Source organism: Rhinatrema bivittatum, chromosome 5 (assembly GCF_901001135.1).
Source record: "Rhinatrema bivittatum chromosome 5, aRhiBiv1.1, whole genome shotgun sequence".
NCBI classification, from domain to species: Eukaryota; Metazoa; Chordata; class Amphibia; order Gymnophiona; family Rhinatrematidae; genus Rhinatrema; species Rhinatrema bivittatum.
The window spans coordinates 88,972,250-89,000,219 of record NC_042619.1 but is presented as its reverse complement, the minus strand read 5'-3'; the positions used below and the strand labels follow the sequence as shown (position 1 = coordinate 89,000,219).

Here is a 27,970-nt window from a genome sequence, read left to right as displayed (position 1 = left end):
TCAGTCTCATAACATAGAATTAAGATTAAAATAAAATAAAAAAAAGGAGAAACCCAACTCCATGGAAAGGTGGGTGGGTTTCATGACGACTAAAATCCTGTTGTCCTCTGAGAACACCTGTAACATATAAGCAATTCTGCTTTCTCTGAGGACAAGCAGGATGGTAATCCTCACACATGGGTGAATTCCTAGCTAAAGGCTGCTCCCCAACAAAAAAGGGGACCAACAGTCACCCAACCAAGTGCCAATGGGCTCACCACCACAGGTGCTGTTGGTAACAGAGGGGGAGACCGCCTGAACCCAAACAATGGGCTCTAGACAGGAGAGTAAGGTTCTACACCTCAAACAGGTTCTGAAGGTCAGACTGGCTGAATCTTCTGTCGCATCGGCCATCCCTATTCAGACAATGAGATGGGAATGTGTGGAGAAAACGTCATGTTGCAGCACTGGAGATTTCCTCCATGGGAACTGCTCGTAAGTGGGCCACCAACACTGCCATGGCTCTGACAGAATGAGTCTTGACATGGCCCTCAAGATGCAGACCTGCCTGCTAGCCAATTGGATAGCATCTGATTAGCAACGCCCACCCTATTCCTTTCAAATGAAACAATTTGGATGGACTGTTTATGGGCTTCTGTCTGCTCCGGATAGAAGGCTAAGGCTTGCTTGCAGTCCAAACTGTGCAGTGCTTATTCGCCTTTGTGCAAATGGGGCCTGGGAAAGAATAATGGCATGACGAATGACTGGATAAGCTGGAAATCCATCACCACTTTAGGCAAGAACTTAGGGTGCATTCGCAAGACCACGCTGTCATGATAAAACTTGGTATAATGTAGGTAAGTCACTAAGGCCTGGATCTTGCTTACCCTGGGTGCTGAAGTGACCTTTACCAAAAATATGACCTTCCAGGTCAGGTACTTCAGGTCACAGGTGCCAGCAGCTCAAAAGGAGCATCACATTGACTTCCCAAGACTCAGCAAGGGGGCCTTAGGGGAGGCTTCAATTGAAGCAGGCCTCGCATGAAAAGTACAACTATAGGCTGTACTGAGTTGGGTGTACCATCTACACCTTGGTGGTATGCGCCAATTGCACTAAGATGAACCCTAACAGAGTTGGTTTTTAAGCCAGCTTCTGATAGGTGTAGAAGGTAATCAAGCAGTTTTTGTGTGGGGCAGAAGGAATCTAAGGCCATCTGGTTCACACCACATGGAAAACCTCTTCCACTTCAGTCCATGGGACTTTCTAGTGGAACACTTTCTAGAAGCCATCAGGACTAGACATATCATCTGAAAGATCAAGCGGTTGCAGAATTAACCTTTCAACATCCATATTGTGAGCAACAGGGCCTGAAGGATGGGATGCCACAGCCTGCCTTGGTCTTGTGTGTTGAGATCAGGACAACCTTGTTAGACAGCCATTCTCGGAGAGCCCATAGCACGTACCTGATCATTCGATGTTCCAGGAAGTTGATTTGACAAGAATTTTCCTGAGCGAACCAAAGACCCTGGGATCCAAGCCCAACTACATGAGCTTCCCACCCCAGGGTAGATGCATCCATATTTAGGACAATTTGAGTAGGGAAACACCAAAAAAGGATCCCCTGTTCCAGAATGGAAAGCACCTGCTACCAGGTCAATGAGTGCTGGAGAGACAGGATGATTCAGATGCAATCCTGGAGGCTCTGAGTGGCCTGGCACCACTGAGTCCTCAGGATCCACTGGACTCTGCGCATGTGTAAATGTGCCAAGGGAGTAACAGACTGTTGCGGCCTCAACATATGCTAGGCTAACATCTGCTGGCTACGTTGACTCTCTGCCGCAATGATCACCACAGCAACGGCCTTCTGGTGAAGCAGAAAGGCCTTGGCCTAAGCTGTATGTAGCAGGGCTTCTATGAAGTCCAACTGAGGTGACAGGATGAGATGGCACTTTGGGTAGTTGAGAACGAACCATAATGACCCCAACACCCAAATGGTCAAGCGCATGGACCTGATGGCCCCTGCCTGAGACATATTGACTATCCAATCATCCTGATACAGGAAAAGAACTCCCAGTCTGCGGAGTGCGCCACCACGCATTTTGTGAAGACCTGTGGTGCGGATGTGAGCCCAAACGGCAATACCCAGTACTGGAAGTGCCGTGTTCCCACCACACAGAGATACTTCCTATGATTGGGGAAAATCTTGATATGAGTGTATGCTTCCTTTAGGTCAAGAAAGCATAGCCCGTCTCCTTTTTGCAAAAGGGGGATCAAGGTGCCCAGAGAAACCATCTTGAACTTTTCTTTTTTTAGAAACTCGTTCAAGGCCCTTAGGTCTAGAATGGAACAGAGTCCTCCTGCTCTCTTTGGAATCAGGAAGTACCTGGAGTAGAATCTCCGCCCTCTTTGCCCTGGTGGTACGGGTTTGACTGCTCTGGCCATTAAAAGGAAGGACAGCTCCACTAGTAGTACCTCCTGATGCGCTACCGGCCCCCAATATGGGCACAGAGGGCCATTTGGCGGGACACCCAATGGATTCAATTGTACCCTTGGTAGACGATGGACAGAGCCCACTGGTCCGAGGTTACACTGAGCCACTGGTTTGCAAAGAACCGCAGCCTGTCCCTGACTGGAGGATCCATCGTCCCAGGTACAGGCGAATGGCTTAAACTCCCTGTGGCCCAGTCAAAACCCTGTCCCTGCCGTTGACTGAGGAGCCAGCTGGGGCTTGGAGGCTCTATGCTGCATAGTTCTGCGGGAGCTAGTGTTGATGGGACCAAGGAGTTGGAGAATAGTACTTTATTTGGTGAAAGATCCTGAGACCCTGCCTCGACTTCCTCCTGGAGGACGTGTCCAGAGTACTGCCAGAGTTGTTGGAGGGTTTTATGGTGGTCCCGAAGCTGGGCCACAGCATCCCTCACAATCTCCAAAAAGATTATCTTCAGTACACGGCATGTACCTCTGGCCAGAGATCAGAGGCTCACAGCCATGTCATTCTGCGGGCGCCGATTCCCGTTGCAGAGATTCTTGATGCTGTCTCGAAAACATCATAGGTCGCATGGACATTGTGTTTTCCACACTCCAGGCCCTTCTGCACTAGACACATGAGGGTGTCTTGCTACTGATGCGGTCCCGGGAACCGGCACCAGCTGGGTTAGTAATGCACCAATGAGCATGCTGAGCTTCTCCAAAAGCGGTAGGATGATGGGCAGCACCGCTCCAGTGCCATAGGCAGTGCCCAATCACCAGCTGGACTAGACACTCCAGCTCCTCTTCAAACATTGCCAATGCCAACACCAACTGGGAGGAAGAAGGGGTGGCCAGAACTTCGGACCTGTGAGGGGAATCAGTGACTGGCACCGGGACCAGTGGAGACTGTCGCGAGCTCCCAGCACCAATAAAAGGATGGGCCCTCCTTTCTGCAAGGTTGCTTTGGGAGCATTGTGGCAAAAGCCAGTGCATCCCCATGCCTGACACTGTGCATTGATAGGGACCGGTTGCCAATGCTTCTTAGGCTTCCATCGATGTGCAGCCCAGCCCTTCCCCGGTGTCAAGACCGAAGACAATGAACCTGGCATCCTCGGCCTGGAGAAGATCAACAATCGGTCTTCTGGAGCCCCTATCCGCCAATGGAACCAACTGTCCCACCGATGTCTATGGCATGGTGTCCACTGGTGCGGCTCCAGTGTCCATCGATACCGATGGCTCGCACTTCCTCAGTCTGAAAAGCTGATCTATCTTGTCAAGTCGAAGCAGATGTCCCTTTGGGGTCATTTGGGCACACAAGCGACAACCCTAGACATCAAGCAATGCATCCAGGCAGAGGAGACATATCTCATGAGGATCTATAATGGACTTGGTCCTTGGTACCGGGGGCATCGACGAAAACCGGACTCCATGATGGAACAAAAGAAAAGGGTCTGTAAACACTAGATGATGGAGGTGGTCGTCGATGGTCTGCAGGCACCGCTGCCACGGGGGGAATCAACTGCAAAAGAAAACTTACCAGAAACACCGAAAACCCTGACTAGGACACTAAGGGGAGGCACTGAGAAGGACCCAACGATGGAACAATACTGAAAACCGCAAAAAACAGCAATGAAAATAGAAGTTTTCCACCTGGCCAGAAACAGCCAAAGTGAGCTCAATCGGACCGTGAGGCTTACAGCTCCGCAGAACAGAAGAGACTGAAGTGGGACCCAACGTGGTCGCGTGGTATAGGGCATACTGGGCATGCTCAGTGTGCCTAGTCAAAGTTCTAGAAACTTTGACATAAGTTTTCCGCATCTGGACTCCATCTGATTATGTCACCCCCTGAGTGAGGACTACCATCCTGCTTGTCCTCCGAGAATTTCCTACTTTTCAGGTAAGAGGGGTTACAGTCATTGACCGCTGAGGCTCCTATGTGACCAAATTGGCCAATGGCAGCCACCCTCAGACAGGGTAGGCCACCACAGTAATCCTAGTAAAAGCTGTTCAACGACTGCTGCAGCCATCCCTCAGTGTCCGCTTGTTCTGGCCTGCAAGGAGATGCACAGATTCAAAAGGAGAGAGGCTCCAATTCGGCAATGAACCTACAAAGGATAGAGGCACTGAAGCTTCCTCACGAAGGAGATTCAAACACGAGCTAACATGGTTGTGTCCCATCAATGCACCCAACGGCCAAGGACTAAGGATGCCAACAATCTAAGGGACCTTGAGCTGCTGGGGTCGTGGGGCATCGAAGGCCTTGCTGGGATTCAGGCACCATAATGCTGATGATAGCCTTGACAGCAACCCCAGGGCTCATCAGCCTTGGGCGCTGGCAAGGGACACTATTGAGCTTGAAGAGAGGCCCTCTTCTGAGGGAGGAGAAGATTCCCAATACTAGCCTCCTGGGATCTACTCCCATAGGGGTTCAACCAGGAACGCAGTCTTAGGTCAGTCCTGTGGTTGTGGCACACAACCAGCTGTGCTCACCATGAGGGAAACACAGAAACCCATACCCTAGAGGGCAACTGGAAGGATAATGCCCTTTATTTAAGAGTGCAATGACCAGTACTCATACAGCGCACCCTGTCCTGCAGATGATGCACATATGCACCCAATCGCTGTGTTTGTGGGTAGAATCTCATGACACAGCAAGGACCAAGTACTACCTGTTGGAGTTGGTGGGTGCATACTATCAAAAAGCAATCACAGTGTGTGTGGTGGTGCACTCCTTGCCAGTGTCTTCTAGCACTCCATGGTGAGAAGAGATGAAGAGGCTGATACCTTGATGCAACGATGCGGGGTTCCTGGCCCAGCTGTGTATTGCACCAATTGAGAGAATGCCACCTGCCAGCACCTGAGGCGCTTGGAGGAGTAGACTACCCTATCTGTACCCGGCCATGCACGCTGCACTCCACTGTCACTTTAATTCCTAATGGAGTTATATGAACAGTGTGACAACGCTGTCCCCATAACACAGGGGTTTCTGATTATGGTGCGATGCATGGCCTCCATGGTACCACGATACATAACTCTCCAAAAAGCTGAATACAGCCTTTGAAGTGGCACAGTGAACAGCTCACCACCCTTTCCATCATGTAACGGCAGCAGGAAAAGACCATGGTGACAGACTGTGCCCAGGGTGCCCTGCGGTGGTGTCCTGTGGCATCTGACCATGTCCACTGGTGCCCACTTTTGCAACAGCACCCGCAGTGCCCATAGCACTCGTGCTCACCTCAATGGATGCAGGCTTGACAAGTTCGACGGTATACAGCGCCATTGATGGTGCACCAGGTACCTGCAGACATAGCCTGGCAGTACCCATAGCCTTCAGCACTGATGGGAGACCCTGGTGCCCGAAGGAGTCTATGGACCGGCAGTACTGATGAAGTCAGCAGTACATGAAGGAAGAGGCTCTGTGGGCCCAACGTACCACAGGGTGCCCCACAGCACCAACACACTGCAATGGTGCCTAAAGGAACAGACTACTGCTGGAGCCATCAATAGTTCTCTTCAGCTCACACATGTTCCCGACTCATGTGTCGCTGCAAGCTCAATAGTGTCTCTTGCCAGCACTCTTGGCTGATAGAAGCCTTGACAGCAACCCCAGTGCTCATCAGCATGATGGTGCCTGAAGCCCAGCAAGGTCTCCGATGCTCCACGACCCCAGCAGCTCAAGGCCCTCAAGACTGTTGGCGTCCACGGCACCCGATGGCCAAGGACAACAATGCCCCTTTATGCCCCATTTGGACACCACATAGGGGCTCATTGGTACCCCAACACTCAATAACCTTGAGGGAACCAGACCACTGCACAACCTGGATGCCTGGGGTCAATGGTGACCCCAGAGGTGCTTGATAGCACCGAGGATGTCCAAGGCCCAAAGCCCCTGTTGCCTGAGGGCTTCAGTGCAGTCGATGGCCACAAACAGCATCACTAGCAAACACATCCGATGACCTCTATGGTGCTTGATGGTGGCCATGTACCTCCGATAGCAGCCACTACCCTCGATGGCATCAAAGGTGACTATGGCACTTGATGGCAATTCAAGCACCCGACACGGTCCTGACCTCAACGTGATTTCTCCATGTTTGAGATCGATGCAGCTACTCCACTACATCAAGGCCCATGGCGCTTGATGATGCTTGGGTCAATGCTGTTCTTCCAGTACATCGAGAGCAATACATCACCGATGCCTATGGCGCAGAAGCCTCTCGCAGCCAGGATAATAGACTATGAATGGCACTCGAAGACGCCCTTACGGCACTGAGGGCTGTCATGCACCAAGATGGTATCAAGGGCACTCTGGCACCTTGGAGTCAAGGGTGACCATGATGCTCAATGGCAGTCTTGGTCCCCCAAAGCAGTCCTGATATCGATGTGTCAGACCATTGGTACAATGGCACAGACATGCATGGGCAACTGACACTGGACATGGCATCAAAGGTATGGCAGCAACACCCGGGCTCCTTCTCATCCTCTCTCACAAGGAGACTATACTGCCAACACTGGCAAGCAGGAGGGGAAGCTATGTCGTGTAAAGCTCCTGTGTGGAGACTACTTCCTTAGAAGAGGTTAGGGCTGTTCAGCTTGGAGAAGAGACGGCTGAGGGGGGATATGATAGAGGTCTTTAAGATCATGAGAGGTCTTGAACGAGTAGATGTGACTCGGTTATTGTCACTTTCGAATAATAGAAGGACTAGGAGGCATTCCATGAAGTTAGCAAGTAGCACATTTAAGACTAATCGGAGAAAACTCTTTCACACTCAATGCACAATAAAGCTCTGGAATTTGTTGCCAGAGGATGTGGTTAGTGCAGTTAGTGTAGCTGGGTTCAAAAAAGGTTTGGATAAGTTCTTGGAGGAGAAGTCCATTAATGGATATTAATCAATTTTACTTGGGAATAGCCACTGCTATTAATGGGTAATTGCCAGGTTTTTGTGGCCTGGTTTTGGCCTCTGTTGGAAACAGGATGCTGGGCTTGATGGACCCTGTGTATATAAGAGAGAGAGCATGTGTGTCAGAGTGATTGAGAGCTGGTGTAGGTAAGACAGCACGTGAGTATGTGATTGAGAGCCTGTGTATAAGTGAGAGAAAGACAGACAGCATGTGTGTAAATGTGTGATTAACAGCCTATATAAAAGTGAGAGAAAAAGCATGTGTATACGTGCGGGATTGAGAACCTGTATGTGTGAGAGAGAAAGCATATTACATGTGTGATTGAGAACCAGTGTGAGAGCGCGAGCTCCTGGATATCAAATGTTCCCAGGTATGCAGAGCAAAGCATTTTTTTAATCCCTATTTTTCACTGGGGCTTGGTGTCTGCTATTTTGAAATATTTTATTGGTATCTAGAAGTTTTTAATTATTGGATATTCCATTCAAAAGCTATTTTGAAATCTGTTCTTTTTGATAGTTTGGTCTTTCTGCTATTGCTTTTATATTTCTTGATTTGTTTTGAGGACTGGTGAAGTTTCTCTTTCCTATGTTACACTGCATACAGTCTCTCTGGCTTGTTGTAGTTTCCAGTTCAGTTTTTGTCTGCATGTTTCTAGTTATGCTTTATGGTCTCTTTATTCTTTAAGTGAGGGTCTCCACATGTAACTGAGGTGAGGTATTCTGCTGGCGTGTAGTCTCTGTGTAGGGCTATATAGCAGCTGGCTTGGTCCGTTTTCCTAATAGGAGGTGTATATGTGTCTTAATGCCTAGTGTAATATTTTCAGTGTTGCCTTTTCTTAGATAAGGTGATTACTGTTTGAGTGCTGGAAATTGCTGTTTTGCTATGGAATGTTTACTATTTATGCAATTTTTGTTCAGACAGTACAGCAAGATGTAGTCCTCACATATGGGTGACATCATTGATGAAGCCCTATTGCGGAAAACTTTGTCAAAGTTTCTAGAAACTTTTGACTGGCACTCTGAGCCCACTGAGCATGCCCAGAATGCCATGATATTCTCAGCCACAAGGGTCTCCCTTCAGTCTCGTATGTAGCAGTAAGCTTTACCAAAAATAAAATAAAACCTATCGTACCCAACTCCGCGGGGTGGCGGGTGGGTTTCGTGAGGACTACATCCTGCTGTCCTGGGATAACACCTATTACAAGGTAAGCAATTTTACTTTATCCCAGGACAAGCAGGATCCTAGTCCTCACATATGGGTGATTAGCAAGCTAGAGGCCGAGTCATTTCGTAGTGAAGCAACACTGAAGTACTGTTGGTGAAAATGAGGCAGCCGAAGATCACAGCAGGTTGGATATAGAAGGAGTTGGGATTATACTGGAAACAAGTTCTTTAAGACAGATTGTCCGTAAGCTGAATCTTGTTGTCCTTCTTTGTCCAAACAGTAATGAGCTGCAAAGGTGTGAAGAGAACTCCATGTTGCTGCTTTACATATGTCAAGAATTGGCACTGAACGATAGTGTGCTACTGAGGTTGACATTGCTCTTACTGAATGCGCCTTTACTCACCCTTGGAGAGGAAGGCCTGCTTTTTCATAGCAAAACTGTATGCAATTTGCTAGCCAATTGGAGAGAGTATGTTTACCCACTGCTTTTCCCTGTTGGTTTGGATCATAAGATACAAAGAGTTGAGTGGATTTCCTATGGACTGCAGTGCGGTCTAAATAAAATGCTAGCGCACGCTTACAGTCCAAGGTATGTAAGGCCCGTTCTCCTTGGTGAGAATGAGGTCTTGGAAAGAATGTGGGTAAAACTATAGATTGGTTCAAGTGGAATTCCGTAACTACCTTGGGGAGGAATTTTGGATGTGTACGGAGAACCACTCTGTCATGTAGGAATTTTGAACAGGGTGAGTACGTGACAAGTGCTTGTAACTCACTAACCCTTCTAGCCGATGTAATGGCTACGAGGAAGATAGTCTTCCATGTGAGAAATTTAAGATCACAGGAAGTCATGGGTTCAAAGGGAGAACGCATGAGTCTTGTTAAGACCAGATTCAGGTCCCATTCTGTGACAGGTGAATTAAAACTCTCATAAATCTACTGACAAGAGGATGTATGGATATTGGTGCATCTCCCATCTTGTTATGGTAAGCTGAGATTGCACTTAAATGTACTCTTACAGATGATGTCTGGAGACCAGAATCTGAAAGATGGCACAAGTAGTCTAGTAGAGAAGTTGTGGGGCAGGAGAAAGGGTCAATACTCTTTTGCATGCACCACAAAGTAAACCTTTTCCATTTTGAAGAATAATTCTTTCGTATTGAAGGTTTACGTGAAGCTATAAGCACCTGATACACATTGGTTAAAAGATTGAGTGGTTGTAAAATCAAGCTTTCAACATCCATGCTGTCAGGGATAGGGACTGAAGATTGGGATGGCGCAACCGACCCTGATCCTGAGTTATGAGAGTGGGAGCTACACCCAGGCGAATTGGTTCTCTGATCGAGAGGTCTAGAAGTGTGGGAAACCATACTTGTCAAGGCCAATACGGGACTATGAGTATCATGGACCCTTTGTCCTGTTGTAGCTTCACTAAAGTTTTGGTTATGAGCGGTATCGGAGGATACGCGTATAGAAGACCTGAGTTCCAAGGGTGAGCAAAGACGTCCTTGGTTGGCTGGTGTCTCTGTCTGTGCAGAGCGCAGAACTTGTCCACTTTGTAATTCAGGTGTGATGCAAAGAGGTCTATTGTTGGTTGCCCCCAACGTTGAAAGATCCTGGTCGCTACTAAGGGATCCAGGGACTACTTGTGTGGTTGGAACTGACGACTGAGACGGTCTGCCACTACATTGTGGATGCCCGCTAGATAAGTGCCCAGAGAAACATTGAGTGTGTTAGGGCCCAGCTCCAAATCTGAGCGGCTTCTTGACAAAGGAGATACGAGCCCGTACCTCCCTGTTTGTTGATGAACCACATGGCTACTGTGCTGTCCGTTTGGATCAGAACAGTCTTGTGTGAAAGGCAGTCCTTGAACGCATGCAGCGCATAACGTATAGCTCGAAGTTCCAGGAAATTGATTTGAAATGTTGCTTCGAGTTTTGTCCAAGTACCCTGGGTTTGGAGATTGTTTATGTGAGCTCCCCAACCTAAGGTGGATGCATCTGTAGTTAAAGTTATCTGTGGGACTGGTTGTTGGAAGGGCAGGCCCTTGCACAAGTAGTCCTTGTTCACCCACCTAAGTAGAGATGACCTTAACTGGTGGGTCACTTGAATTGGAGAGGACAGTGGCTGAATGGCTTGGATCCATTGTGATCTTAAAGTCCATTGGGTTACCCTCATGGCTAGCCTTGCCATAGGAGTGACATGAACTGTGGAGGCCATGTGGCCTAGTAAGGTTAGAAAGTGATGAGCTGTTGCTTGTTTCTTTGAGTGTAGCGAGTTTGCCAATAGGGAAAGTGTGTCTGCCCGATCCTCGGGTAGAAAAGCTTTTGAAAGTATGGTGTTCAATTCTGCTCCTACGAACTGAAGCAGGTGAGACGGAATGAGATGGGACTTTTGATAATTGATGAGAAAGCCCATGGAGTGAAGTAGAGTAATAGTCCGACTGAAGGAAGCCAGAGCTCCTTGTTGAGATTGACTTCTGCTGAGCCAGTCGTCTAGATAAGGAAAGACTTGGACACTTTCTTTGTGTAAGTGTGCTGCTATTATTGCCAGACATTTTGTGAATACTCTAGGAGCTGATGCAAGTCCGAATGGTAGTACTCTGTACTGGAAATGTTGATGACCCACCATGAAGCGCAGATACTTGCGATGAGGAGGGAATATTGGAATGTGAGCATAAGCGTCTTGAAGATCCAGAGAACAAAGCCAATCTCCTGTTTGAAGAAGTGGAAGCATGGTGCCTACAGAAACCATCCTGAACGTTTCTTTCTTCAGAAATTTGTTGAGATTTCTGAGGTCTAGGATGGGAAGTAGGCCTACGGTTTTCTTTGGAATGAGGAAATAACGGGAATAGAATCCTCTGCCCTGCTGAGTCCGGGGCATCGGCTCTACAGCTCTGGCTCTCAGAAGGCTGGATAATTCTACTTGTAGATGGATTATGTGATTTTCGCTTAGCTTAGGAGAATCTCTTGGAGTTGAGAGAAAATTGAGTTGGTATCCTCGAGATATTATTGCGAGTACCCATTGGTCTGTTATTTGTACCCAATGGTTGTAAAAGGAGGATACTCGGCCTCCTACCGGTAGATCTGGTTGAGGGTTGTAGAGATGGCTTTGGTCTCTGGTGATGGCCTCAAAAGCCTGCAGCCGGGCTCGTCTGCGGTAGAGGTTGAGGCCTAGTAGCTCTAGGTTGCCTGGGCTGAGATCTTTGCTGCGGCCTAGAAGATCTGCCTTTTGATGCTGGAGGGTAATAATGCCTCTGTCTATAGAAGGGTCGTCGAGATTCCTTCCTTGGAGGTCAGCGAGATGATGGTGTAGCAGAGTCCTGTGGAACTGATGACATTTGACGCAGGGTTGCTGTGTTCAATTGTGCTACAGCATCCTCCTACCTTAGAGCCAAAAAGGTTGTCGCCCACACATGGCAAATCAACCAATTTTTCTTGGACCTCAGGCCTGAGGTCCGAGGCCTTAAGCCATGCCCAGTGACGCGCACTTATACCAGAGGCCGCTACTCTGGAGGCCGTTTCAAAATTATCATAAGCGGCTCGGACTTCGTGCTTGCCAGCTTCAAGTCCTTTGTTTATGATTGCTTGGGCTGCTTCTTGATATTGCTGTGGTAATGAATTTGAAAAATCTTGCATCTGCTTCCACAGGTTTCTCTGATATTGTGTCATGTATAACTGATATGATGCAATTCTTGTGTTTAGCATGGCTCCCTGATAAATTTTCCTGCCCAGGGAATCCAAGAATCTATGATCCTTGCCTGGAGGAGTGGAGGAATGAGGACTTATCCGTTTAGATTTCTTTTGTGCAGACTCCACAACAACTGATTGATGTGGCAGTTGTGCTTTCTGGTAGCCGGGGACAGATTGTACCAAATAAGTAGTGTCCACTCTCTTATTTATGGATGGTACTGAGCATGGGTGCTCCCAGAGTCTGTGTTGTAAGTCTAGGAGGACTTCGTGGACAGGTATAGCCAAGACTTGTTTTGGAGGGTCCACGAATTGGAGGACCTCCAGTATTTGCTGTCTTGTGTCCTCTTCAGCTACCAGAGTAAACGGTATGGTGTCTGCCATATGCTGAAGACGACCTTGGTGGACGAGAAAGCCCTGAAGGACGTGGCTGAGGATCATCTAAAGGTATCCGTCCAGGGACTTCTTCTCGTCATTTGGATGGAGTCGATGGAAGAGCACTGACTATTTCATCAAATTTGTTCATTAGAAGCTGGAACAGTGCGAACTCCAGATGTCCTGGAGCTCCAGGTGACATCGGCATCGATGGTATCGGGTCGGGCATCGGCGATGGAATCGGCATCAATGGTCGCCTCGGTATAGACTTCGGTTGTGGTACCGGCATCTGTGCAGGCACCGGCATCAATGTCTGCTGATCCTTCAATGCTTGGAGCACCGCTTGACGGATGAAATCTGTCAATTCCTCCATGATAGCTGGTGCGGGCAGAGCAGCTACACGTGGTGGCGGTGTCGATGGTCCTTCCAAAGGGCCCTGTGGGGGTTCGACGATTGGTGCTTCGATATGGGGTGAAGGCCTCGGCGTCGACGGCACCGGTGTTTCCTGGAGTCTAGGCAGTTTCGCAGTCGATTCCTCCGGAGAGAGAAGCGCCTCTGGTATCTATGGGTGTCTGTGCCGATGGCGATGCTTCGGACCGTGTTCAGTCGCTGACTTCGTCGCTGCTATTGATGGTGTCGGCGATGAATGATCCCCCGAGCCTTCCCGACGACGCTTTTTCAGTATTATACGTCTGGAGACTCCAGCCGGAGACGATTAAGTCGATGTGGAAGGGGATGGCAGAAGCTGTAGATGGAATAAATGCGCCATCTTTTCTTGGCGGGCCTTTCTTCCCTTCACAGTCGTTTCAGCACACTTGGGACAGGTTGTTACGTCGTGTGTTTGACCTAAAAGGACACACTCGAGGTGGGGATCTGTAATGGACATTGTCCGATTACAGTTGGGACATTTTTTAAATCCTGTGGCCATATTTTTTCGCCGACAGCCATCAATGAAAGCGAGAGAAAACGTGAGGGGAAAAAATGTACTCAAAGAGTAAAAAAAAAAAGAGACTAAATTTACTCACCAACCGGTGGTAACACGAGAGACTCCAATATAGGAGAGAATTAATTTTTTTTAAAATCTGATTTTTAGTCAGACAAACTGTGAGAAAACTAACACAGGCTCCTGCTCTGCAATGCCAACAGCAGTGTGGAAAAACGAAGACTGAAGGGAGACCCCTGTGGCTGAGAATATCATGGCATGCTGGGCATGCTCAGTGGGCTCAGAGTGCCAGTCAAAAGTTTCTAGAAACTTTGACAGAAAGTTTTCCGCAATAGGGCTCCATCAATGATGTCACCCATATGTGAGGACTAGCATCCTGCTTGTCCTGGGATAATCATCTTTCCCTTGTGTCATACTTAATAAAAATACTGGACCTTTATTTATTTTTCCACCGTGAATTGTAATTAGCAGTGTGTCACACGTGAGTGTGGTCTGTCAGGCGGGTCACGATGGGAAAAAGATTGAGAACCACTGGCCTAGACCTAGAAGGCAGCCATGCATGCATCTCGGTGGACTTGAGGGCACTGATGGCATCGAGGGCGGCTCCAATGGTGTTGAGGGGGGGGACGGGACCATGGCGCTCAATGGAAGTCCTAGTGGCTGTATCTGATAGGATTCTGAGCTGCTAATTTTCAGTTATATACTATTCGCAGAGACAATGTATAAGGTTAAGTTCCCCTGGAAAGGGAGACCATAGAAAAGTTGTAGCTTGTAATTCATGGACTCTTCTCTTCCCTTTATCAGCTGCGCTCACTGAAGAAGTAGTAGTTTAACAAACTATAGGGCTTCTTTTAAATATCCCTAGTCTGCTTTATATCCCTGTAACTTTTTTTTTCTTAACTGCCATAACTGTATAGGATTCCCCAGTGAACTAGTGACTTGAGTGTTGCCCTCCTGCTGGTTTATTATAATAGCCTTATAAAAACTAAACTGCTTACCTCTAGAGCCAATAGGGCTTATTGCTGCTGAAAAACCTGGCACCCCTGGACTAAGAAAAAAAGGAGAGATGCAATAGACAGAGGTGGCATGAGGATAGGAGAGGATGAGGATAATACAGAGCCATAAGGGAGAGGCAGAGAGGAGATATGAGGTAGTGAAAGGAGAGGGACAGAGGGAAGCCACAGGAGAAGAGCACATGGATGCTACAGGAGGTGAAGAATGTGTCAGAAGGCACACTGGGGAGAGAAGGTAAAGGGACAGGAGAACCACAAAGGAGGGAAGGGAGAGTCAAGGAAACTAGGAAGACATAAGGTGCATGGGAGTGAGAAACAGCACAAGGAAGGGAGTGGGAAGGAAGGCAAATGAGTCACAAAAGAAAGGGCAAGAGTAAGATAAAAATGGAAGGCTAGAAGAAATTAAGGGAGCTGGTGAGATTTGGGGGAAGGTCTCTGGTTAGATTCCATATCCTGGGTTAGCTGGGATGCAGCATTCAAAGCCCCCTAGAGGAGGAAGTCATGTTCATTGCTTAAGTGTGAAACCTGGTGGTCAGATTCCAGGACCATGACTGCAGGGCTCCAGAAGAAGCCCCGTTGCATGGCCCCAGTCTGGGACCATCACTGCAATGACCAGACCAGGTATTCTGGGGGCTGATACAAAATAAGGGAAAATTCTCCAGTCACTTGCAAATGAAGACTCATGGGCAATACATTCCAGGCCTGGCTCTGACTGAGCTGGACCATACAAAGGAGCAGGAGGGGAACAAAAAAAAAAAAGGTAGAAACAAGGAAAAGAGCCCAGAAAGTGCAAAAACAGAAGAGAGGGATATGTGGGGAAAACAAGCTAAGGTAAAAATGTTTTATTTTTTCTTCAATTTAAATATCACTTTGAAAAGTTTTTTTTTTGTTTTTTAGTTATATGTATTCTTAAAATTCTAGCTGTAATAATCTGACACTGGTTGTGTTCTACTCTTGTTAGCGCTATCCTATAATTTTGGGGTGGGGAAATGATATGCTTCTCTCTCCCCTGCTTTCCTGAAGTTCATTATCTGAGTTTGAATATGCATTATAGAATTCATTCTCAGGGCCAGCACATCCCATGGGGCAAGGGGTGGCAAAATCACCTTCTACTGTAACCCCCTCATAGCAACAATCTTCCAATTTCTCACTACTGCCCCTTTGGACACTTGCTAGCTCCTCATGGTGCAACAAATAATGCAAGCTATGGATTTTTAAATACAAACTCTGCTATGCCACAGCGCAGCCTTTTCTCTCTCCTGGGTATGGTGGCAGCAGGGACTGTCACAGCACGTGGCAGCTCAGAGTTCCGGTATTCAGGCACAGAGTATCTCTGAGGAACTAAACCACGGGTGGCCAACTCCTGTCCTCAAAAGCTACAAACAGATTTGGTTTTCAGGATATCCTCAATGAATGTGCAGGAGACTGATTTTCACCCATTAGAGGCAGTGCATATTCATTATGGATTATCCTGAAAACTAGACATGTTTGTGGCTTCTGAAGACAGGAGTTGGTCACCCCTGAACTAAACATCCTAGCAGTGGTGGAGATCTGGTGAGAAGCATGAACGGTAGGAGTGGATGGGTAAAAAGCAAGCATCAGCAACATAGTGGCATACTGAATGATGGCAGATAAAGACCAAAAAGATTCATCTAGTCTGCCCAACAAGTTTTGTTTTTTTTAGGGGGAGCAGCACCTGCTGCTTTGTGCAGGCTACTCCCCCAAGCCTTCTGTTAAGGGTAGTAGCGGCCATGGGTAGGAGTGGAGGGAAGTGGTACCAAATGTTGAATCCCCCCACCCAGGGCTAGAAACCTTGTACTGGTCTTATTTTACCACCATCTTGCTGGATGTCACCTGGCCATCACCAACCTGGTTTGTTTGAGGCATTGTAGTCTGTTGGTATCAACCCAACATTCTTGTGGCCTGTGTTGTACTTCCTTTATCCATGTTCTCCCCCCCACCCCCAGTTTGTTTGTTTTTTAAATTCTTCACACCTCTCCCCTTAAGGAAGCAAAGGTTGTTTGTAATACAGCAGTCTCCTGATCCTATTCCTCCCACTGCTTTCTATATCTGTCCCAAGTATGTTTTATTTCTGTCATAGTACTGGAACTTTTTGCAGAAATTCAAGAAGCCGATCCCATGCTAATTTAAAACACTAAGTATAAAGACTTAAAGCAGAAGCTGAACATAGCCCCCACTGGATATGCACAGCTGATACATAGATGCATTACGTTATACATCTGAAAAAACAAACCAACAAAAAGTTTGCATGTACAAGTCTCAAAAGTCTATCCTCTTCCCCCTTACAGATCTATGAATCCCTGAGGGTCAAGTTAAGTACATTTGTGCCCACAAGTTTCATTGATTGGATCCAACAACTTGAGTCAGCAGCAAGGAGACCATAAAAGTCAACAACTTTCTATTTTTAAAAAAATGTTCTTTTAAAAATTTTCATCTTCAAAAAGTATGGTTAGTGTAAGATTTACCAAAAGCTACAAATTTGTCTTTACTGCTTCTACCGCTGACCTATGACTATTACACATCATTGTTCATTTTAGCTCTAACACTTGTCACCTTGTGGCTTTAGTCTTCACTCACAGTATTAAGTTTCATAACAAACAGTGGTAATTCCAGTATGTAAAGTGTTGGCAGAGTAGATAGCCCTCCAAGTAAAGTGAAAGCTTTTGATTAAAATGTACAGTATAACATTGAAATATTAGAAATAATAAAGTTGTACCTCCAAGGCTGGAAGAACCTAAGCCGCCTGCCTGCAAGCCGGCGCCAATACCCGAGCTGAATGGTGCTCCAAAACTAACTCCCAGGGATGGCTGTTGCCCTGGTATAAAAAATGAAAAACAAACAAAAAAAAAAAAAGAAAAAACAAACAAAAAAAGCTTGCCTTACTCTCAAAATTTAGAAATCCTTTATCTTGTTTACTTCATGATAGTAGTACTTAACACTTCTCAAAAATATTTTTAAACTTCAAACTACTTTTCTCTCACACCATTTCTTATATCCACTGCAGAAACTTAAGAGCATAAGGTACAAAATGTAAAGTGAAAGCTAGCCAGTATTGGTACATTATTGTTGTATAATACCAATACTGAGAAAATACCAGAGGAATCATGGTAAGCATTCCAAATCAGAACTGACAAGCTTATATTCTGACGAAAGATGGAAAAATTAAATTGGGGAGGGGAAATACAGGTTGGGAAAAATGGGAATTTTGATGCATGTGTTTATCTCAAGAATTGGTATACATTTCTCCAGTTTTATAAAATCAGTAGTATACCTTCACAAGACTACTACTGTAGTTCTGAATATTCTTGAAAGATGCATGACTCAGCAGAATAGTGGATCAATGAGATGGGCAAAGCTCACTAATCCTCCTCTGAATGTTTTAACCACCCTGTGCTCTTTAGAAACTGCTTTAATCATGTCAAACATATGCCTCTCCACGTGCAACCCATTTCGAAAATATACTGTCATAGCCTATAACATTTTATACAAGTGTATTTCATGTCTGTTTTTTTTTTTGTAATACTGTTTTTGTTATAAACTTTGTGCATTAGATTTCTTCATAATCGTTCATACGAAAATAGTTTAAATGCATGTTTACACCATTCACTATATTGCTCAAGTACAATTTATTTCCTAATTTTCCCCATTTCTTCATGATTTTCCTCCTCAATTCAAAACTCAAGAAATTTACATCTCTCTCTATGATGCATTAATTTCCCATAAGATTCATTGTGCAAACAGAGAACATACAAAAGTTATTTACTCTCAAATCTTTTGACTGTTAATGTCAGGGCCCAACATAAAAATGGAGCTGACACTAACATGACAGAAAACCATCATGTTACCAAATTTTAAATTTATTAAAAGCAGGAACCCACAAAATTAGGTTATGAGAAGTAGGTATAATTTCTCATGTAAGAATATTTTATCCAATTTTGTACAAACAAGTACTTTTAAGTTGATAAAAAACAGGACAATAACTTTTATTTCATTAAATTTATTGTTCATCTTAAAGCAAGTCAATTACACAGTAACATGACAATTCAAATTTGTTCACACAAAGTGATAACTGAGTTCTACTCAATAAACTGTTGCATTACATCATTCTACAAGATAAAATACTCAAACCACCTACTTTATAGTAGATTTATAGACATTTAAGAAGGCACAGTTTTGTGCACCTTTGACCAATTCATTACATTCAAAATCTCAATAATGAAATTCAGAAGTGTCTCATGACTTTTCCAGAGAATAGTCTTCCTGCATGTTCACTCTAAATTGTAAACTGTCAAAAACGCATTTTAGTTCAAGCTTAAATATTTTTAAATTAATTCTTAATTTGTGAAGGACAAAATCAACTTGATAGTCTCATGCTAAAATTTTATTATTTAAATAATCCTTCACCAAAATTTACAACTTGTTAGTTTCTAAAATAATTTAAAAAACACTGATAATTTTTGACAGTTTTCACAGTACAGTTCTTTCCTCCCCCCTCTTTTTCAAACAGTGATAAGTGCATTAAATCGTGAAGGACTGAAGCAGAACGTATAAATGGTGTAGCACTTTTGCTAAGAGCGATTCAGAGCCCTTAAGTGATCAATGTAGAATGAGGTTTGTGTACAGAATGTAGTGTTACCTAATTATAAGCATCTAAAAATGTTTTATCTGACCCTGATCAGAAATTGGACTTATCAAAAAAAAAGAAAACACTAACTAAACAAATCATCATGTCGCTTGCTAGTAGCCATGGCACGCCATTAGAATACTAAGATTATACATTATCTTCAATTTAATACTATTTACTTCAGCTGACTGAAGCATAAAAATATTTAGTTGGGTAGCTCCCCTAAAAATATCTGATTATTAAAAGAGACACCACTGTATATTACAGAAAAGATTGATACATAGAGAAAACATTCATCTCTATTTCCTCTTCAGAGCGCCTGCTCAAATCTGTTAAAATGAGCTACTAAAACATGCACTTTTGGGGAAGAAAAGCTGCTGAAATAAGGAAATCTATTGCAATTCTAGAGTAACTCCAGATGCCTTGCTCTCTGCATTCTAATAGGGTACATGGCAGAGCCAGCATTATAAACTTATTTCAAATAGTTTCAGTAGAGATAAAAGAGCAATTTGAGGGCATTATGGAGCAGAGAAAAAGTAGTACCAAAAGATACTACAGGAATTCTGTCCCCCAAATTTTCTTCAGTATTTTGTATTAACACCACCATCCCCAAAATTTAACCAAGTCCAGGTAACACTCAGGAACTTATCAGCTTCCAAAACTAATTCCTCAAATTTTGCTCTCTTGCTGATAGTAGCACCAGCCTCCCTCCTAGTGCCTGCACTCATTGCCTTCACAGGACCCTGAAGCCCTGCTGGCCCAGATGGACAGCAGACTCCAACTTGCATCTGTATTGTCAGTGTACAGTATACAACCTCAGCCATGGGGACTCGCCCTCAGTCCTGTTTGTTTCTAAGCTACTTTCCTACAACTGTGGCAGAAAATGCAAGTCTGTGCTTTGGCTATGGTAAGCTGCTGCTGTACAGGGAGTGCATCAACTTTATATACTACAAATAAAGAGGCACTATTGGTGGAAGACCTTAGAGCAAAATGATACTCCCTAGGCCTCCAAAATGAGCTAGTTATCAAACATGTTTTGTTAGTAATAATATAGTACAATTATTCTAAACGCCAACCATGAAGGATCAGGCAAGCAGAAACTGGTACCTGAAACTGAAATTACTTTCTAATAACATAGCAGGCTGATGATTCGCTTCCACCAGTGATGTGTGGTACCACAGAATCTGGATATATTATAATCTTCCAACATTATGTACTGATTATTGAAAGAGCAAAAAATTAGACACATCAAGTGCTAAAGCACTGTCAGATACCCTATCACTTATTGTTCCTATCAATCATTTTTAAAACAAATGAAAAAATACTTTGATAAAAATCACTTTACACAATACGTTTTGCAGTAAGCATGCATAAATGTAAGATACATGTTAGCTCAGCAAATGAAAACTAGCAGAGCAAGTGACCAGGATTCCCTGCTAGAGTGAATACTTTGTTCACTTTTTCACACACAAGCAATGCAAAGACGAATGTACCTTCAAAAAAAAAAAAAATAAAAAAAATTGGTGCCACACAGGATACTTTAGATTACACATCACAAAATGTTAAGACCTATGTCTGGCAATTTTAGATATAAGTTTTATTTTATCCCTGTAAGATCATATTAAAATCTTCCTTATTCTCTCAAATTAATGTTGAGATGACAGAACAAATGTAAGATGTAAAATTCATCTAAGTTAACTAAGCTCTTTCAGAACAACTAATTATGAACGACTACCTACAAATGTGATGTCTCAAGTTTTGGACAAGAACGGTAACTCATTAGGTCACTTTAAAAAGAAAAATATCCCACAAACAATGTAAACAATAAGGAATAAACTATTATAGAACCCTTTCCCCTCAAGTTAGTTTTTAAAAAGATACAATGTAACGTATGCTACATTTTATATTCATAACTGTATATAACAGTTTAGACTAATTTTTTAATAAATAAAAAGTAATGTGTATTCATATTACTTTTCAGCTACATATTTAATGTAACCATACATTTGAAAAATGATATGCACGGTCTGAGATGCACTTTAATAGAGAAGGCTCATACTCCAAAGGGTATTTAGAGTAATATAGTACTCATCACTAACACAGGTTCACATGATTAACTATAGTCTAGTTATTGCTAAGTCTACCCTGCATTTTCTATTAGCCATATGTATTTATAAGTTAGTTCATAACAATTTTTGACTCATATTCTAACACAAAGGAAGACTCAAAGCAGAAGTTTACACAGATTTACTAAAGAGATTAACACTAATAATCTATAACTTGAATGCACTCAGACCTGTAGCAGGCTGTTGCTGCTGTGTAAGTGTTGCAGCCATGGCAACGGCTGCTGCGTTTGGTATGCTGCTGAAAGGCGTGGGCCCAGTCGTAACTCGTGGGGTACTTTGCCACTTCTTGGCTTCAGATCGTCTTGCCTCAAAGACCTCTGTGGCATCTCCCAAAAAGGTTTTCCTGTAGCCAAGGTACTGCTCCTTGAGCATCTAGAGGAAAGCGCATTTTACTTAGAATCAACATCCAAAGCAACAAAACGAGTGCCAATTTGTGTTACCACTTATACAAAGCTGTTGTACACAAAAGCAATACCGTCCTTTTTGTATTTCCTGCAAATACTATATTTGCAGGAAACAAAAAAAATTAGGCTGCCTTGCATAATTAGGTAACGAAATATCTAAAAGAAATATCTGGTTGCTCACTGCAAACCTATGAAGTGGTCATCTACCAATAGCTACTATATTAGTATACACAAAATTTAGGATGCAACACTACCATAAAATTATATTATAGCTGCAATCTGGAAATTCGTGTAGTTTTAGTCTCTCTATTTCAGGAGGGATATACAGAGTTTAAGAAGTTCTAAGGTTGCAATAGATGTACTCTGGAAAGGAGAATGAGATATTTCAATAGTCAGTGCACAACAGTAAAACATTTACATATTCATTCTGGTGATCTTCTTGTTAACCATAGGTCATGTGACTATTGTCAAATCCAGAGGAAATGCTTGGAGAGCTTTCCAGAATAAATTTTGGAGGTACATGCAGGAAGGGACCACTGTGGTACCAGATCAACAGTCCTTTACTTTAACAATTAGCAAAGTCAGAAAGGAGGCAGCAGCTGGGTTGAATGATTCCATTATGATAGAATCAGAAAATGAACATTGCAGGTAGCCAATTTACACTTCCTCTGAAGACAAGCAGCCTCAAAGAAGGCACATACATGGGAATAGTTGCTTACTGGATGTCTTAATGCCACAAGGCAGCAAAAAAAACCAAAAATGTTCATCAGAAAAAAGGTGGAATTTTTATATTTTTCATGAAAATGAACATTTGCCAACATACAGAAGGCAGGGAAAAAATACTGAAACCAAAAGAAAAAGGCTCTACTAAAGTGTAGGCTGTATTTTAGTCATGTCTCAGCCATGCAAACGTAAAGTGGTTTGATCTTAGAATGGCAACCAGCATCACTGCCACAACAGCAAAGACTCTGATACATCCTTCCAAAGTCAACCCTGCAAGGAAATAATGAGAAATACAATTTAACTAGAGATTGTGCTGTCCCTACAGGCCTAGGCACACTGCAGAGATAAGTGCTCACACCCGGGGAGACAAGGAAGGTTTGCTGCCTTGATAGCTCCTGCAGGCAAGTGAAGGGGGGAGTAGAGTGCAGGGAAAGTGAGCTTCCAGTCCTCAGACCACCACAAAATTCATGTGTGAACTTTTTAAAGTCTTTAGTCTGATCAGACAAAAGGTCACAAGCTTGCTTATCAACTGAATGGAGAAAGCTTCTCTCTTATAAACCTAAGGATAAGGAAGCAATTGAGAACAGCTTCTGTTTTTTGGTTTTAACAGATAAAATATTGATGTAAAATTAAAAAAAAAAAAAAGTGTTAATTAGATAAACATCGGAAAAGCACCATTTCCCCCAGCACTCTAAGATCCCTCCTTTGCTTACCCTGGACCCTTTTCCATGCTAGTGACTCCTCAGCTGCACAAATGTATGTATTTTATTCAACCAGGAAAGGTACACAAAAGTCAAAACAGGTAGGTGAATCAAACTAATGTCTGTGTACCGTTATCAGTAGCAAGGATTGTCAATAGTGGACCTTGGATATTAGTGTTTGCTGTTTCAACAAGGGTTCCTTCAAGATACTCCAGTTAAGATGATGTCCTTTTGAGACAAATATACTGAGTATGAATGCGGTACTTACAAGCTAAGTATCCAGTATTCTGTAACTGTGATTAACATTCTGGTTTACACATTTGTGCCGAGAAGCTTTGTTTGATTCACCTACCTGTGTTTGAATGTTACTTTTTGTTAAGGTGGTTTGGGCATTTTTGATCTGTAGGGAACCCAATAATACCTGCACTGCTGAAACATTGATAAAAAACAATTTTTGATAACCCTCCCCCCCCATCATTAGCTCGAAAATAAACAATTAGATTTATAATTTATAAACACTTAAAATGAGAAGCCCTGTGCATATATATGAATTTAGAACTCTTCAGTTTTTACCCGATTAAAGAAGGCCTCACACTTAGATTCAGATAATTTTCAAAAGAGAAGTGCCTGAACTATATTCCACCTTTCCCCCAAAAATTTGGCTCCGATTGGTTCACAGATATGGGAGGTTTGAAACTCACAGACAGGACTGAATCACTGCTATAGTGCTTTCAAGTGAAAATAGATGACCGATTACAATTAATTTGATTTATATCTTGTGTTTTGGCACTTCAAAGCAGATTACATTCAGGTGCTGTAGATATTTCCCTATCTCCAGAGGGTTTACAATCTGTTTGTACACCTGAGGCAATGGAGTGTAAAGTGACTTGCCCAAGGTCACAAAGAACGGTGACAGGATTTGAACCCTGGCTTCACTATTCACAGCCCGCTGCTCTACCCACAATACTTCTCCAGGCAGAAATTTAGAGGGGATGCACCATTCTCTTATGATGAAATTTAGTGTAAATTGGTACAGTCAACGACGCATGGAGCTCACGGATCCAGAGGGCTCCAGTGACCACCATTGAAAATATAATCTTGTACTTGATAATCTTGAAAATATAATCATGTACTTGATCTCACAAGAGTCAAGAGACTTAAAGGGTTTTCATTAGTGATAAAACTATATTCATGTCTCATGACAATGCAGTGTCCTTTATAGGAAGCTGGCTCCACATAAGTTTGACAACTGAAGATTGTGCAGAAATCAAGTTCCCGAAACTCAGCAGAATGGATCCTAATGGAGGGTTTTTATTTATTTTCTTTTTTTTAAGTCAGACTTTGAAAGTAGAAGATGGCAAAAGAAAAGGGGCACAGACTTGTCCTCACACTAGAAGAAAAAACATTTGTCCACCTGGTCAACTCCTTTCTATAAGCTACCAGGATTGAAAACACCTCCTTAAACACACCCCAATCCACTAGTTTCCTCAGCATAGTTGCAAGGGTTATGGATTTACATTATTTAGATTCAGCTTATCTCTTTTCAGCGGTAGATCAAAGCGAATTATATTCAAATACAGCAGCTATTTCCCTGTTTCTAAAAAAAGTTTACAATCTAAGTTTGTACCAGAGGCAATGGAGGGCAAAGTGATTTGCCCAAGGTCACAAGGAGCATCAACGAGATTTGAAATCTGGCTTCCCTGGTTTCAGCCTGCTGCTTCAACCACCAGGCTACTCCTATATACATAGCAACTTGCTAGCATGGGAAGCATATCCTCCCATTGTCAACCTATGATCATGAACAGAAAATAGGCCGAAAAGAACTGAATGCTGGGATGGACAAGATTGTCTGAAAGATTAGATTTAGAGAGCCATCTCTAAGAGAACCATACCAGTCTCTGAGAATGCACTATGAGAATCAAACACTTTCTTCTGAATTTTAAGCTATTGGCTACCAAGGAAGGGAAGATGTTCAGTAATCCATTCTTCCTGCTCAGGACGGTCACAAAAATCTCAGGTAGAGCCCCTAAATTCATTGAAGATCTCATCTGCTATCCTCCTAATTCACTGAACATACAGTAACTGAAAATCTAGAACAGGAAAATGCATGCACGTATATTGGACGTAGGAAAACGGACACAAAGAAGTTGAACTGAGCATGCTTATTGCTCACACATTTCCAACTTGTGCTACCTTTTTGGTGTTTATAACAAAGCTTCCATAATATGTTCATATTACTGCAGGGAGAAAGCAGATTTTTTCTGAGGATTTTGCAATTAGATGCTCAAGTAACTAAATGGAATTGGGTTCTCGGCAAAGTGTGTAACAAATCTACACCCTTGATAGAACACCCAGTTTAACGCTCAGCAGTTTCATGTAGGCCTGATGTTATTAAAGGACAAGTCCATTATCATGAGAGGAGATGGAGAAGAGATAATTGTCTTTAAATTATTGTAGAGATTATACTGTATCATCAAGAAATTAAAAAAAAAAAACAGCCGCAAGTCCCCATTTGTTTACGAGGATTTAACAACCTTCTAATAAGAAAAAGGAACTACCGTATTTTCCGGCGTATAAGACGACTGGGCGTATAAGACGACCCCCCCCCCCTTTTTTAATACATATTTTTAAGAAAAAAAATAATTTTACACTCAAACAGGAGCAACCCTATCTATGAAAAGGCAACACTACAAATACTGTATATCAGGCCCTAAAAACCAATATACCTCTTATTAGGAAAACAGAACTAGCAAGCAGCTATAGATCCCCACACATAAATAATTGTAAAACTATACTAATAAGCAGAATAAATGTTTCAAAACAGCTATGAACAGAATAACATCCAACAATTAAAAACTCATAAAAACTATTAAACATTCTCCAAACACCAATAAAATATTTCAAAAAAGCAGACATCACATAATAATAAATAATTAAAATGGCAGTCAATCAAGAAAAATAAACTTAAAAAGCCACCTTTCCTTACCCCCTCCAGCAGCTCTCCTATTCCTCTTCCTCTTCCTTAGGGCCCATGTCTCTCACACACACACACCATACCAGTCATGCCCCCATGACCAGTTTCTGTCTCTCACACACCAATCATTTCCCAAACAGTCTGACACACACACCAGACACCTTCCTGAACAGTTTCTCTCATGCCATACACACACACAGGCTTCCCACTCCCGTGTTCTGCTTACCGTACATATACGGGCTTCTCACTCTCATAATCACTTTCTCTGTCTCACACACACACACCAGTCTCTCTCTCATTTCCATGCTCACTCTCCACGTGCACAGGCTTCTCATTCCCTGAATCACATTCTTTCTCTCACATTCACACACACCAGTCTCTTTCTCTCACACACACCGTCACCTTATCAACCAGTCTCTCTCTCATGCACGCGCGCACACACACACACACACAGCCAGCCCTCCCGCTCCCATGCTCTCTCTCACATAATCAGGCTTCTTACTCCCATGCTTTCTCACATACCCAGATTTCTCACTTCCATGCTTTTTCTCTCTCTCACACTCACATACACATCAGTCATCTCTGAGCAGTCACTTTCATTGTGTCTCACACACGAGCTCGCTGACCAGTTTCTCTCAATCACACACATGCTCTCAATCAAATGCATTCTCTCACTTACACACAGGCTGGCTGCTTCTCTTTCTCTCACTCACTTCCACTCCCCCCCTCCCCGAGCACAAATAGTAGCTGTAGCAGCTTCCTCCTCCAGCCCCCGCAGGCCAAGAAAGAAGAAACCCATCGGCCGCGGGAGGCTTATACTGCTGTCTCCTTTCCCGATTACCAGCTCCTTCGACTGCTCGGGGCCGTTCCTGCTGTCGCCGCTGCAATTTTTTCACGCGGCACGGCTCTTTCTTCCTGCGCATCACTTCCTGTTCCGGTTCAAAGGGGGGGGGGGCGGGAAGAAGAAAAGGGCAGCCGCGGATGTTACAGCTTTTTTTTTTTTTTTGCACCGCTGCCGTTCCCGCTGGGCTTGAATGTGCTGATAGCCCAGCGGCAACGGCAGTGCGGTGCGCGGGAAGGAGAAAGCCGTGCCGAATGAAAAAATTGCAGCGGCGACAGCAGGAACGGCCCCGAGCAGTCGAAGGAGCTGGTAATCGGGAAAGGAGACAGCAGCATGAGCCTCCCGCGGCCGATGGGTTTCTTCTTTCTTGGCCTGCGGGGGCTGGAGGAGGAAGCTGCTACAGCTACTATTTGTGCTTGGGGAGGGGGGGAGTGGAAGTGAGTGAGAGAGAGAGAAGCAGCCAGCCTGTGTGTAAGTGAGAGAATGCATTTGATTGAGAGCATGTGTGTGTGATTGAGAGAAACTGGTAAGAGAGCAGGTGTGCCCTATAAGACGATACCCGGTGTATAAGACGACCCCCGACTTTTGAGAAGATTTTCTTGGGTTAAAAAGTCGTCTTATACGCCGGAAAATACGGTATGTTTATCACGCACTTTACAGCAGAATTATTTGCCACCATTTTTGCTATCTTCTCATTGAAGAAAGAAATTTCCCCTAGATCTACCCAGCTGTTCTGGGAATTTAAAGTCAGCTAAAATCACTAACAGATTTTAGTGATGTAGATGACCTTTCTAATAGGGATATGAATTTGTTTTAGATGAAATAGGAAATATAGACGATATTTCCTATTTCGTCGCGGTTCAGGGGTTCCCGAAAAGGATAGGAAAACCCCACGAAATTTCGTGTGGTTTTCTTATCGTTTTGGGGGGGGGGGAGAGAAAGGGCACGCAGACCCCCCCCAACCCTTCAGATCTAATTATTTATAATTCCCTCACCCTCCCGACCCCCCCCCCAAAACTTGCCTAAAG

At 43.9% G+C, this 27,970-nt stretch overlaps 1 protein-coding gene across 6 annotated transcripts in view; it reads right to left on the bottom strand.

The window, feature by feature from the left end:
- Positions 1-27,970, bottom strand: part of NUP58 (nucleoporin 58) — a 206,913-nt gene that overhangs the window by 14,371 nt on the left and 164,572 nt on the right. For 3 of the 6 annotated variants that reach the window (XM_029602562.1, XM_029602563.1, XM_029602564.1), the window contains 2 exons: positions 21,470-21,671; positions 17,266-17,364 (listed from right to left, as the gene is read on the bottom strand). In XM_029602562.1, coding sequence (XP_029458422.1) covers positions 17,266-17,364; positions 21,470-21,671 — 301 coding nt within the window. Of the gene's footprint in view, positions 1-17,265; positions 17,365-18,416; positions 20,667-21,469; positions 21,672-27,970 lie in introns of those variants that run through there. The other 3 variants (XM_029602565.1, XM_029602566.1, XM_029602567.1) reach the window with 2 other exon arrangements.